This window comes from Gobius niger, assembly GCF_951799975.1.
Source record: "Gobius niger genome assembly, chromosome: 17".
In the NCBI taxonomy this organism is placed as follows: Eukaryota; Metazoa; Chordata; class Actinopteri; order Gobiiformes; family Gobiidae; genus Gobius; species Gobius niger.
The window spans coordinates 11,364,535-11,379,065 of NC_136868.1; the positions used below are offsets into that span (position 1 = coordinate 11,364,535).

General features: G+C 41.8%; 1 protein-coding gene across 1 annotated transcript; it reads right to left on the reverse strand.

Moving 5' to 3' along the window:
• Nucleotides 1-640: 640 nt before the first annotated feature.
• On the reverse strand, nt 641-14,019 carry slc34a2b (solute carrier family 34 member 2b; the record flags this gene model as incomplete). Its single annotated transcript, XM_079574792.1, has 12 exons — nt 641-1,177; nt 4,268-4,392; nt 4,469-4,585; nt 5,610-5,777; nt 7,030-7,141; nt 7,445-7,540; nt 8,536-8,731; nt 10,165-10,276; nt 12,243-12,383; nt 13,563-13,691; nt 13,762-13,893; nt 13,977-14,019. The coding sequence occupies 12 exons, from the start codon at nt 14,017-14,019 to the stop codon at nt 641-643; spliced, it is 1,908 nt and encodes a 635-aa protein (XP_079430918.1).
• Between the last annotated feature and the right edge of the window lie 512 nt (nt 14,020-14,531).

Below are 14,531 nucleotides of genomic sequence, written 5' to 3' on the forward strand. Positions count from 1 at the left end.
GCCTATGTCATTTTGAACTGGTTAAAGGGGCCACATCCTGCATAACTTACTTTTTTGAGCTCTTAACATTGTTATGACGTTACAGTGGTCTTTTACTTACTTCACATGGATTTGAACAATGTTTAATGTGGTGGTTTCTTCCACTACTGAAACACTCAGATCTGTGTTTCTTAGATTTTTTGGCGTAATAAGTAGAACATGGAAGTGTTCTCCACATTTTCAAGGCCCATAAACCACCACCACACCCGTTCCCAGAGGTCCTATACGTAAAGTGCATTCATCACAACTCTATTGGTTTGTTCTTATGCCGTCAGCATTGTCTTGTGTCATTGTCACAGCTGACTGCAGAGGGCGCTTGAGGCGAAATTGAAAAGTAGACCAACAAAGACCCTCACTAATGTATTTTTCATATTATTTCAGACGATAAAAGTTCAAATGTTATTAATGGCAAGATGTGTCGACTTTAAGGTTTATACTTTTAGAACTCATTTCGACCAGTTCAAGTCCTGCTTAGTCATGTGTCAGATGTGGTTCAGTCCTTGATCAGTAATGCTCATTTTCATCCACAAAAAAGATTGCGCTTTCAAAGCCAGAGTCCTTGAATCTCTGCTGCAGTGAATTAACATTTATATACAGCACGTTAGAGATGTGTGGATTTGACAAAGTCCTCGTCTTTGGTCATGGCCGGATTGTCGTACATCTGAAGACTCTTCACGCTTCCCTTTGTTATTTTCTCATCTTCTTCTTTGTTGCAGCATCTACAGCATTTACAGCAGCAGCAGCAGTGCGATCCACAGAAGCCCAAAGTCACAGTCACCACGTGGTCCCAGGGCGCCAGGGAGTGCAGCGGCCGGGGCAGGAAGTCCCACGTGCGGAGGACGCTCGGCAGGAAGCGCGGACACCTCTTCTGCATCACGTTCACGATGATGGAGAAGACGACGATGACTATGACAGGAACGCCGACGCCCACCAGAACCTGCCACCCCGCCAGAGACAGCCCGAACACGGTAATGGGGAACACCACGAAGCAGAGGAAGAGGTAGAGCGCGGCGAACCAGCGGTACTTGGCCGTCTTGTTGCCCAGACCTCGGGCCAGGCGGATGGGGATCCTCTGGAACGGGAAGGGGTACCACAGGAGGATGCCCATGATGTTGAAGAAAAAGTGGCACAGCGCAATCTAGGAGCAAAGACATGGCAAACCATTTACATCAGCCGGAATGGACAAACTTTTACACGCAAGGGCCACATTGGGATTTTTTTCAAATACAGAAGACTGTCATTGCTCAAAAACAATCACTAAGGAGTAAAATAGCAGCAGTTATGCATTACCTTTCATTGTGTCAGTGAAAATATTGGTTTAAGCCAACGTATTTGGGGCTTGATAATGATTGCTGGTGGGAGGGAAGGGCTGGACAAACCATCTTAGCCTTAGCCACCTCTTTCTTGGTATATGATTCTGATGTTACTACGATTCAAGTATATTTAGTGTCTTTATGTCGCCTTTAAAGTGTGTGAGTGGTGTCTGTTCTGTTGACAGCCTCAGACCAAGCCCCCCAGATTTGACAGGCTGCTATTACCATGATTTTTTTTTTCCGTAGGATAGTTGGTACACTCTCATGACTTGTGGCGTTCAGGTGCGCTGCGCTTTTCCCGGTTGTTACGAGACAGAGGCAGAGGCTTGTCTGTGGGCGGGGGCAAAGAGGCAGAACCATGGGCAGAACTGATGACGTTCTCTGGATCCGTGACGTTTCTTGGCTCAGTCACCGGCCAACCGCACAAATTAAAATGTAGCAGACACGTGGACCCTGAGGGAGGCGTTAATATTGACTGGGAAATGGAGATAGCTCTATTCAACACCCATTTACACTGTTCATCAGCAAAAAAAAGGGGATTTGGTGTTTAGTTGCTCTTTAAGGGGTAGCTAGGTGACCTGTCACGCACTCAAAGAATGAAGAGACTGACCAACAGGGGAGAAAAGTGTTTTTTGTTTGTTTGTTTGTTTGTTTTTTTTGTTTTATTTAGTTTTTTTTTTAACCATAAAGCTGCATTTAACAGAAACGGAATCATGATCTGACGATTGTCTCAAAGATCACTTTTGGGTATCTACGTCGCTCAGGTCCATGTTTAAAAATTACTTTAAAACCAGTCAGGGCCAGCTTACTTTCTCAAATTGGAAATCTGTAAGATGTAGTATTTAAGAAAAAGACCAATTTTTAGATATAATTTGCCATTCTACTAACAGAAGAAGGATGGCGCGTTTCTCCTTTCGTTTTATTTTCTATTTACATTGATTTTAGCCCCATTTCACCTACCATCAATAATACAAAACAAAACTCTTTTAAAACTTTAATGACGACGCCAATTTTGCCCACCTTTTAGCAACATATCTCTCCTTTTCTGTGTTTCCAATGACAGAAAAGAAAAAAAATATCGGTCAGCTTTTCCCCAGACACACAAGAGCCCTGTAAGTGAAATGCATGGAGAGGGACGGCACTAAAAGTATAAATTATTCAAAGAGAGTCTTGTTTTTGCAGCTCAGATATGTTGCTGATGCCGCATTTATTTTTACAACCACTTTTAGGACTAAATGCTGTTTGTTGTCCGTTTGCAGGGCTTGGTCGCCCAGAAGAGCCGTTCTGATTTGATAAGGGCCATAAAGTGAAATTATAAACTACACAATCTCTTCATGTAACTTTGTGGGAGTTTTATACCGACCGTAAAAGCTTTATCGTCGGCCATAACTGAAGTCCATGCCAATATTCAGGGCAGTAGCAGAGAATTGAATATGAAGATTGATAACTAACCTTATATTCTCTATATTTTAAACTCAGAGGCATTACTTAAGAAGATTTTGTGAAGAAAAATAACTAACGATTATTGGGCTAGTGTAAGCAGATAGTAGAAGAGGTTGTAGTAGTAGGAAAGCAATGAGGTTGAAAGATAGCTATACTGGAAATACTGTATTAGAAGCAACTGGTAATATTAAGGTGTATTAAGGAGTATTAAGGTGACAGCAATCAAATTGAATGCTTTTTAATGCCATTTTAAAGCTGCCTTAAAGGAATAGGCCACCGTTTTTACATACTGAGATATGTTCTTACCTGAGCTTAGACGAGTTCTTTAGCACCTGTCTGGTCTTCCCCTGTGCCTTCAGTCACGTCCGCACAGTTTACTGCACGGATTTCAAATTACTTCTGGTATTATTATTACAATGCAGTTCCCCCTTTTATCCGCTTAGAAAATCCATATTGTTTAATTTTGTGTAATTACACTTTGTAGTGGAACACTTCACGTAACCATATTTAAATAGGGAAAACGTGGAAGAGCTTGGTAGCTTCTATCTTGACCTTGTTTGGAGCTATAGTGGAGCGAGGGAGAGGCACACACGATTTACGATTGAAGGCACGGGGGAAGACCAGACAGGTACGAAAGAACTCGTCTAAGCTAAGGTAAGAACATGTCTCAGTATGGAAAAGCGGTGGCCTATTTGAATTATGGGGGTGAGGGGTGTGTTGGGGGGTGTGCTGTTTACTATAATAAACGGGTAAGGGAGGTGCGGTATGTGTGTGCGAAGTACATGGTGGCGCTTATTGGTAATGCACAAATGTAAAAAGAATAGATTTGCAAACATTCCATCAAACAGAGGAATGAAGAGAAACTTCAATAAAAAATAGTAATGTGCACTATTTCAGCCTTTACTGCAGTTGATTGTGTTTTGGGCCATAGTTGAAAATAGTTGAGCGAGACAAAAAATGGGTTTAATGCCAGATGGAATCCATTTGCTTAATTTTGGTAGAATTAATTGAATGACTTATGAGGCTGTTTAATGCCCCCGCAGAAACCTCTTAACACCTTTGCTTTTAATTCTACTCAGCGATGATAGTTTGAGCACCAATTACACTGTAAGTAGCATTCATTAGTTTTAGTGATTAGCAAGGAATGTACTTACTGGTAAGTAATAGATGCTGTTTGCTCTCTGTATGACATTATTTTAATTGTAGAAAGAAATGTTCAAGTTGTGCTTGTGTTATTTGGAAACTGAGCATGTTTTGCCTCCCACCAAAAGGGCGTCTTCAGCTCAACCGATTATTTGTGGCCGCAGACTGTACAAAAAGGGTGTACAATCACTGACCTACTTAATAATATATTTTTACATAACAGCTTAAATCTTAGTGGAAAATGGCTTCAAACATGACTACAGGGTTTATATAGGTTGCAGAAAGTATTGTTTTTGGAAACCATTGGAAACCTCTGGACTGAGTTTTACCTGTAAAGAGTTGGACAGTGTTTCCCCTGGACTCGCCATCGCAGCCAGGATCGCCGTCGTCGTCGTACCAAGATTAGAGCCCAGTGTAAGCGGATAGGCTCTCTCCAGACTGATCACTCCAATACCTAAAGTAAACACAGACATATTTATTAGCTTTGAGACGGCAGGGGAAAACACAAGATTGATATTGCGGTGACTTACCCACGAGAGGAGTGATGGCGGAGGTGAAGACGGAGCTGCTCTGGACGATGAAGGTCATGCCTGCGCCGACCAGAATCGCAATGTACCCGGTGACCCAGGTGAATGGGAATGGGAAGTCTGCAATAAGAAAAGAACACATTGTTTCAATCTTTCCAGCACATAGAAATAAAAAACACTTAATGTCTAGTGTGTTACAGAAAGTAAGCAGGGATGAAGCTTTACGGCTCTGTACTGTTGTTTATTTGCTGTGTTTTTTTCTCCAAATTACACATAAAGTACTGGAAAAGAAAGATAGTAGCAATGAAGTGCGGCTGATGATTCAAACTGGAGCAATTCAAAGAGCGCATTGTAACGTCACTGTAGACTTTGAAGAGCTACTTTCAATGCCAATCCAAGCAGGAAGTCTGCCATTCCAGTTGCATAAAGCTGAATTGTCTTTCCAAATGCTTATTTACCGATACAGATGAGCATGTAAAACATATCAAACAGGAGTCTGGATGCAAACTGAATAGAGCTTTGATTGATTTCAGCTCTTCATAAACAATGAGAGGGAAAAAAAGACAGAAAAAGGGGACAGAATCACTTGTTCCACTGATGTTTTGTTGCTGCTTCCTCCTCACTCAGGACACTGGGCCTGAGTGACCCGAGGAGACGCAGACACTCTGTACCTGCTTTGCTCATCAGCGCCACCACCAGGCGAGGAGGGGCTGACTATCGAACAGGATTCTAAATGTCACTGTAAAGGAAATTGGCTAAACAGTGTAGAAGAGGGACAGAACCATTTGTCAATTTGAGGGGTAAGGACTGAGCTAATGGTTTCAATCCAGGGATATCCAAACTTTTTTCAGGGCAGTTTACAGCAGATGTTGGTCAATGCAGTCAAACATTCAACTTTCAAAGTACCACCCTTTTTTTTGGGCACCCTTGGCCTACAATCTTAAGACAAGACACGGTACACTTTATTGCCAACATAGGGAATCTGTCCACGGCAGCGCCCGGGGGCCTCATCTCCAAACCGTGAGTTCACTGAAGCCACTAAACAAAGATTAACTCAAGACTAAAGGAGACAAAACTTTGTGACCTTTGACGTGCTGCCTCTTCAAATTCTTTGACATTAAACATTGACTTCCTCCTCTGTTACCTGTGTTGAGGACCTTCTTGATGACCACAGCCACTTGTCCTTTGAGCATGGAGTTGAGCAGCTTCACGATGAGGATGAGGCAGGTGCAGAGGATCAGCAGAGAAAGTGCCAGCAGGATCAGCCCGATGGCCAAGTCTGGGAGGTCCACGTACGCAAACAAGTGTGTGCCTGCAGCATAGCCCAGCAAAAGGAGAAGCCGATTACATTTAGAAAGTAGACACTGCCCAGCTCGCTGTTTATCAGAGAACTAAGTTAAACATGAGATTAATATCATCAATCACCATCAATGCAAGTTTAAAAGTTTTATTCAACAAACTAATACAGATACAATACTTGGTGAATTATATGGAATACTTTGACAGCAGTACTTTAAAGGGAGTTCAAAAATGTTAAAAGTAAGTGTTTTCCTCCCCCTACATGTTCCAGCCACGTCCTAATGTGTAGAATGAGCCCAGACCTGTTCACCACAACTGCCTCTAAAATCCTGCACTTTCACTCAAAAACTTCGGGTCCGAATTGTCATCATGCACGAGCGTAATATAGAAGGTGTAGTTACATGTATGACCTGAGGTGGCAGTAGTGAGAATAAAATGGCCAACTTGCATCTAGCCCCTTTAAAATTGTAGTAAAGAAAAGGAGAGTACTACAGGGTTTCTACAGGCAAGTCAAATGTAATGCTTTTTAATGCCTATATACTATTTTTTAATGCCACAACCGCATATTATGGCATATTTCATTGGTAAGATTTGTAAACATTGAATCAAACAGGGGAATTTTGAGACAAATTTTGATATTCAAAACTAAATTGGACACAACAGGAAGCCTTTGAGGAGAAGATTGTGTGAAATTGCAGTCAGAACTGCACCTGAATTTGCTTCAGTCACGAGTTTTTGTGTTTTGGGCGAAAATATGCAGTAAAAATAGCGATGTCATTGTTGTGGGTTTCGTCTCTAAGGTTAAAGAAGATTTAGATGTAATGACTTTTAAGGCCATAAATGGCAAATTAAGGCCTTAATTTTGGCATCATTCCTTTAATGACTGTGAGGATCTTGCCAAGTCATTGTTTGGCTGCGTGTCACTATCTGACAAAAGCTTCTAGTTCCCAAGAAAGGCCATTGTGCTTATGAAAACATGTAACATGTTTTGCTAAAATTGCGGTTTTGCCTCAATTCAAAAACCCTTTTGCAATCACATTCTTTGCCGTGATGCATTGAGTTGCTTCAGATGCTGAATGGTGCTATTGACACAGGCGGACGAGGTCACACCGTGGTATTAGCTGAGTCACTTGCTCAAAGGTAGCCATTGTTTAGACTTGAGAGCTTCGGGATAAGGACATGCCTTGTTAGTGGCCACCATCCCCTCATGTTTCATCTTACACTGGAAGATCGGGTAAAACTCCCCCCCCCAAAGACGCACTCACATCTCTCCAGGTTGAAGACATTTGTGACGTTGATCTGAGCCCAGGTCAGGTTGCCTTCTTCCCAGCATATTGAGGCACCAGTGCAGTTATACACGGTCGTATTAATGGTGGACTGCGAGCAGGAAATAAAAAAGGCACTTGAGAATCAAGAGCAATGCAGCGGTAAACAATAACTGTGTTAGATATGAGCTTTAAATTGCCACATGCTGCATTACGCCTTTTATGCAACAACAGGGGATTTAACCTTGAAAAATATGACCTCACAAAAACAATCACTGTTCTCAAAATACACAGACAACAAAGGCATTAGCGCAGCAGCAATAGCGGTCATTAAAAGTGAGCTAACCTTAGATACAGTCTGCTTTGCTCCTAATGTGGCATGATGACTGTATACTCTTGCTGTAGTAATGCTTACCATGTTGGTATGGGTTTTGCACCAGCGCTTCACCAGGCTCTTGTTCTTGGCTTCCGGGTCACCAGTGGCAATGCCCGTAATAACAGACTTGTCCAGCTACAAAGGAATGAAAATAATAATAATATCATTTAAAAGTTGGTGTAAGATTGTGTTGGAAAAGACATGAGTCGCTGTCTTGAGTGAGCCGAGATTGTGCAGGAGCTCATTGTCAGGTTTTAGGCTATGGGTGAAGCACTACTTTAAATCTTCATGTGTTGATATCTAGATCAGGGCTCCCCAACTACATCAGCTCGAGGTCCACACACTTTTCTTTTGGAACTGTCAACATATGTCCAGGTTCCGGACATAAATGCAGTCATTGCTCTTGAAAATGTTAAAACATGAGCATACATAATATATCTGTATTTACATAGCAGAGCTGATCAATGAATCAATCATTTTGCCATTTTATTTCTATGTTATTCAAATAATTAGGATAATCTTTAATTCAGCCTTAGACATTAAGTATATTGAGAGGATGAAAAGAGGCTTTGGGGTCCGGATCTGGACCCAGGTCTGCCAGTTGGGGACCCCTGATCTAGATGAACAAACTCCCGATTTTTCTCAAGTGAACATAAAGTGCTACTGAGAAACTCGACAGCTGCATGATTGGATAATACTTTTTAACACTATGGAGAGATGACAGTTTTCATGATTAAAGCCTCTTGGTCATCTTTGTAAAGGAGATTAGGCTCTCAATGTTTAATGGTAAAAGATAAATGATCATTTGCACACTCTGAATTTTAAACCAGATCTTTTTGTTTCAAGTCTGAAGGTTAAGAACACCAGAGCGATACATCTACAATCTTCCACTTGTATTTGGACACTTTATTCTCCTCGTAGGGAAATTTGGCCTGCATTTGACCATCCTTCAATTCGACTGGGGCAACCTGTCAAGAGCAGTGTGAAACATCTCCTGAGTTTGAGCCAAGATCAAATGTATGGACCTTGACCACTGAATCCTGAGCTGCTCTGCACCTCATGTTTAAACCTCTTGTAATAATACATACCATTTTAGTTTTACTTGTATGCATGTGTTAGGCACCTCATACCTGCACGATGGCTTCAGTGAGCGGGTCTGTGATGACGTTGAGCAGGTCTGGCGCGTCCTCTCCAGTTTGGATGTTGAAGGAGTCGATAATCAGAGCCGTGAGCTTGTACAAGACTCCGGTGGCCACCTCTAAAGGCAGCAGGATCATAACCGACAGCCAGTTAAAGAAGTCATGCACCGTGGCTCCAGCAAACGCCCTGGAGATAAAAAACACACACACACACACACACTTGGTCAAAATATTACAGCCACTGACACACAAAGTGAATATCAACTTTGTCTCTTTTCCTAGAGCGACATGCAGCGAGTAAACATGTTGTTGTATGTGCTTGGAGCAGGTACATTTAAAAAGATTGAAGAAAGGGTCAGATATTGAGCGTTGACTGGGCCGGAGCATTTCCAAAACAGCAGGTGTGGTGGGATTTTTCCGTCTGCAGTGGTCGGTATTGACGACCTGTCAAAAGGGAACTCAGGAAGGAACGGTGGTAATTGGACGACAAGCAAAAGGGGACGACGGGAGAAAGCCGGCCTGTGGCAATTATAATGTTGTTGTATATTTCAAACAGCTGTAAAGATGCATTAATAATACAGCACTAAATAAAGTTACATCATTTTGGATAGCCCAATATCAAAACAGGAGTTGCCTGGATGCAATCTTGAGCACTATTACTCCAATATGCAGGCAGATACAAATAATAACTAAAGAGTAATGTCAAGGAATTAGGGCTGGGCAATTAGTCGAATTTAATCAAGTCGAGATTAAACCTATTGTACATGTCTATAATTGTTTTGTTGACAGGTTTACAGCCTCCTGTGTCAGTAACAAATCATTCTTTTGAGTGGAGGGTGAAGCATTCATGTGTTGTTTAGTCATCATCATCAACAGTTTATCACAGACTCGAGGTCTGATTTAAAAACACAGTTCAGACTGGAGGCGCGTGACACTGAATTTGATGTCGGTCAAGCTCAAAATAATCATATTCTCACAGTTGTTGAGCCGGCAAATAAATCTATAGTTTATGTTTCTCAAAACTGCATGAATTGTTTTGACCCCAGCAGAAACAAATGTGTCTGACACTCTCCCAGCGAGGTCTTTTCAACAGAATCCCACTGTATGCCACATTAAATTTCCATTTGCTCGAAAGTTTATAGTTGGACCACGGTGTACCACGTCTTAAACAATGTATTATTTACTACATCTGTACATACACGAGCATATTAGCCTGCACATACATCATCAGTACTTTATTATTTTGAAACAGTTATCTCATGAACCACGCAAGGGTTTTTAAAAGCATAGATACAAGGTCAGACTACTGTTACTACAAGCCCAAACCCAACAGGGAAGGAGTATTGTGAACTGAATTGTACTGAACTGAAAACCATTACATTCCTGTATCCACTGACTGCTTGTAGAAGTGACAAAGCAAGCATAAAACTTCATCCTTCAAAGCGCAGCGGTTTACAGCTTTTATTAATAATTGGCCACACTTATCTAATCCTCTACTATTAAATCAGGCTTGGATCGATATGTGTGTCGGGAAGCGTGAGCTTTGATAAACACAGCACAATTTTACAGGCCCTGGCGTTAATGAGTGACAGAGTGTGGTGGGAGGATGGTGAAACTTGCCTCCTGAACTCGTTCCTGTCCCCGGCCTGCATCATGGCCACTATAGTGTTAGTGACAGACGTCCCAATGTTGGCCCCCATAATGATGGGCACCGCGGACTCCACTTTCAGCACTGCAGCAGAGGAATAATGCATTACACTCACATATTTACAGAAAAATAAAAAAATAAATAGGCTATATACTGTATATAAAAATACCATTAGAAAGCTAGGTGTTTTGTCCGCACACTTGTTTGTTTGGCTGCCAGCAATGCCAGAAAGTACTAATGTTTTGGATAGTCTCGAAACTTTTTATGGAGCCTTAGGTGAACAGAATTATAGCCGAAAGAGAGGAGAGAAAGTCGATGTAGTACTGCAGAGTCCTAATAGTGGTAGTCATAAAGTCGTCGTCATGGTAACAGTTTTAATGCAATTCTAAGGTTATTTTTGTTGTTTTGATTGTATGTGCCTTCTCTTCTACTGGTTATCGTATGTACTTGTATGTACATTCTTGTTCTGTGAAGTACTTTGAAATACTTTCTGATGAAATAAACTTTTGGGGTTGTAATGTGATTCACTGTTACCATGGAGATCGGCCATCTTTCTGGCACAGGGTAACGTTATTTATAGACGGCAGCACGTCACAGAAGGGGGCGTGGCCTCGCCGAGGGGGAAAATATAATCTTTTGGGAAACACAATTTTTCATTCTTTTTTAGCTGTTTTCTGGTGGAGTATGAATTTATTTATCACACATAAATAGTCAAGTGTAAATCGGGCCCATATGGATGTTTTCTCACAGCAGATTGTTCAGTAGAAGTGAAAAAACTGTAGTCGTAGCTAATGCTAGCTAGCCGCTAGCATTAGCGCCGTTATTTATGTTTTTATGGACTTTTGAACCATTATTCTCCTCCCCATGTCTTTGTATCATTATTTAGTAGAAAATAATATTCATAATTCAGTGTTGGTTAAAGTAGTTTTTTGCTCCTCGCTCACTCCTAGTTTTAGTTTAATCTTATTTCTCATGATCACTTCCTGCCTCCAGCTGATGTCACTGATGATGTAAGCAGTGAAAGGGTCTAGCATTAGCTTGTAAAAAGTGGAGAATGTGTGAATACATGCGGTGAACTAGTGTCCATATGTTTTATTGTGAATCATAAAGCCAGTATTGTACATTTTAAAAAGTCCCCATCGGTTTATTATTAAGAAATGCACCAGAAATCACTGGTTACACAAAGGTTTGCTAGTACCCACAAACATGTTTGTGGGTACTAGCAAACCTTTGCCATAGAATGTAAAACCAGTATTAAACTGGAGAAAAAAGCTGTGGAAAAACTCAAACTTCTGGTACATCTAACACACAGTAGTGTCTAATTGTTTTAATGTGAACAAAAAACTCTGCTAGTTTATTATGGAAAAAGCCTGCATCAAATCCCATGATGCTTAGCGAAATAACATCACAACCCTGAATCTATACCAGTAAGTGACAGTATGTAGTGTGTTGTAGTGTGTTGTTTAAAATGGTTCTTTGTAGTAAGCTGTATGACTAAAGGTTGTTTCATTACTATACTAAAGGACTGAACAAAACCACATTTTCAAAACAAAATCTCCTTTGCACTGCGGTTTGCAACAGCGTGACAAATAGCGTTGATTCTTTGTATCTACATCTGGGAATGTACGATCTTTGAGCTGTAACAGTAATACTACATGTTTGTGATGATTTGTACAAGTAGAGATAGCAGAAGTACTCGTCATAGTTGAAAGACTAAGAGTAGCAGCTATGCACTGTAAGTAAGTACAGGTTGTGATATTAACAGAAGTTGTCATATTAGTATTGCAGTGTATTTTGAGTACAGAAAAATCAATTATTTGCAAATTACTTTGACAGTAATTATGTTATATACTATATGTTAGTATATTTTTCTAAATGTCAAACGGTGTATGTTTCGAAGTTAACCGTCTATTCTAGAAGTAGCATCAGTAATTGTTTTAGTGACAGTCTCCATGGTAATTTTTGCAGTTTCAGACATGAATAAACCAGCTTTCCCAACATCGCTCAGCCTTTTGTGAGCATAGAAAGCATGTAGTTCAACTGTACTCACATCCGGAGGAGACCATGCTGACCACAATGGAGGAGGAGGTGCTGGAGCTCTGGACCAGGACAGTGACTAAGACTCCAATGACCAGACCGGCCACAGGGTTCGACAACACCGTACTCTGGAAGATGTCACCCGCCGCTTTACCTGAGCGGGCACAAATAGGCAAATAGAGCTTTTAAGTGCCGAAACACAAAGGACTGACCAAAGGGACTATTCCTAGCAACAATGATTTGATTCACTACATGGAGGTTGCATAGAAATACGAAGATTCAAGCAGAGCAAACTTTGTAAGCGCAGCCAGGGGCCAGAAGAGGTTCGGTATGGGAACCACACCATCTGTTGTTCTGTTGACCCTACCAGATAAGGACCTTGTGTGCATTGGGACTGGGATGAAAAGTAGCACCTCCAAATCTGAAGCCATGACTCATGAGGTCGGTGATTATTCCTTGCCTCAAGTGGCTGAGTTCAAGTATCTCGGGGTCTTGTTCACGAGTGAGGGACGGAGCGTGAGATTGACGGATGGATCGGTGATTCTGCAATGATGCGGTCACTGTATCGGACTGTTGTGGCGAAGAGGGAGTTAAGTCGACAAAGCTCTTGATTTACCGGTTGATATGCGTTCCTACCCTAACCTAATGTCATGAGATCTGGGTCATGACCGAAAGATCTCAGATAGAAGCGGTTGAAATGAGATTCCTCCGCAGGGTGGCTGGGTGCCCTTCAAAGATAGGGTGAGGAGCTTAGTCACCCAGGTGGAGCTCGGAGTAGAGCCACTGCTCCGTCATATCAAGAGGAGCAGCTGAGTTGACATATGTTCTGGACGCCTTCTATTCTGAGCACGTCCCATCGGGTTGAGGACTTGAGGAACTTCTAGGACACACTGTAGGGACTATGTCTCTGAGATGGTCCCGGATAGAGCAGAAGAAAATGGACCGGTGGATGGATGGAAGGACAACAATTTTCAAGTTTGTTCTACATGTAAACAACAACAATACAGTTTTTTTAAGAAGTTTGCTAAATAACAAATATCATCGAAGGACAAATAACTGAGGGAGAGAAAATCATACAGAAAACAAGCGTATACAACTTAATTTCAATATACCTTTTAATACTAAAGCCTTTCTCTTGCATTGCTTATTTTGTGGTTAAAACGTATAACCAGTTAGAATCATGTCATGAACATTGCACTCACTTTAAATTTTCTAAATATCAGACACAGAAGTAAAGTCTATTCTTCCTTGTTGTTAATCAACCCTAAAGTCTAACATTAAACAACACTCACTCGTTCTATTGTTGCATTTTTAAAACTAAAAGTTTTCTTACCTCCGACAAGTTGGAAAGCAGAACTCAGCACAGACAGAGAGCAAATGAAGAAGTAGAGAAGTCCAAGCAGCGCCACAAACTTCAAAAGTCCAGTCAGAACTCGCATGACCTTCCCTTTAGTGTCCAGCTCTGCACCAAAAGACTTATTTAAGACCCTTGTCGCTCTACAAAAATGTGCGAGAGAGGAGCAGGCGCTCACCTGACCACTTAACCCCCGTGTCGACCAGATCGGGCAGCTCCCATGGGTCTTCTTCCTCTTTTTCCTCATTGACCAGGTCCACCGTGGAGTAGGCAGGGAGCATGGCCATATCCTTTGTGCTGTGAGATTTACCTACACAAGTACCAGTGAACACAGTGAGGAAAGTCCCGACAAGTGGCTGCGACATAAGTATCAAAAAAGGACCAAGGACATACCGAGACTGGAGTGATCCGTCCCATCTTCAGGTCTGGGAGCCATGACTGAAGCACAAAAGACACAGTCGTACCAAGAGTTATCCAAAAGTCATGCCTGTGCACATTCCCAAAGTGCACTGGGGCGTTTAGACCCACTTGTAAATCTTATCCGTGAAACTAAACCAGAAATAAGGCACACTCTGTAACTCCAAATAGTATGATTGATAAAAATGTATGAATGTAGAAATGTAATAAATTAGCCTGCATGAAGAAGACGCAACTTGTGTACTTCTAAGACAAAAAAAAACCCATGTTATATAGATCTTTACGCACCTGTTTAGTGGCGCTGGGCTGAGCGGTGCAGAGAAGAGGATGGAGGAGGAGGCGCACCTGTGTTACCTGTTGCTGGGTCCCGAGGCAGCACTGCTTTTTATACGGCCACGCGCGCGGCTCACGCTGATATTAGTTCAAAGGTCGCGCACACATCATGAGCACAAGTGACTCAGAGCAGGAGAAAGAGGCAGAGTTACCTTAAATGTCGGTCACGATGCAACGCGCGCGTCGTTAACGATGAAC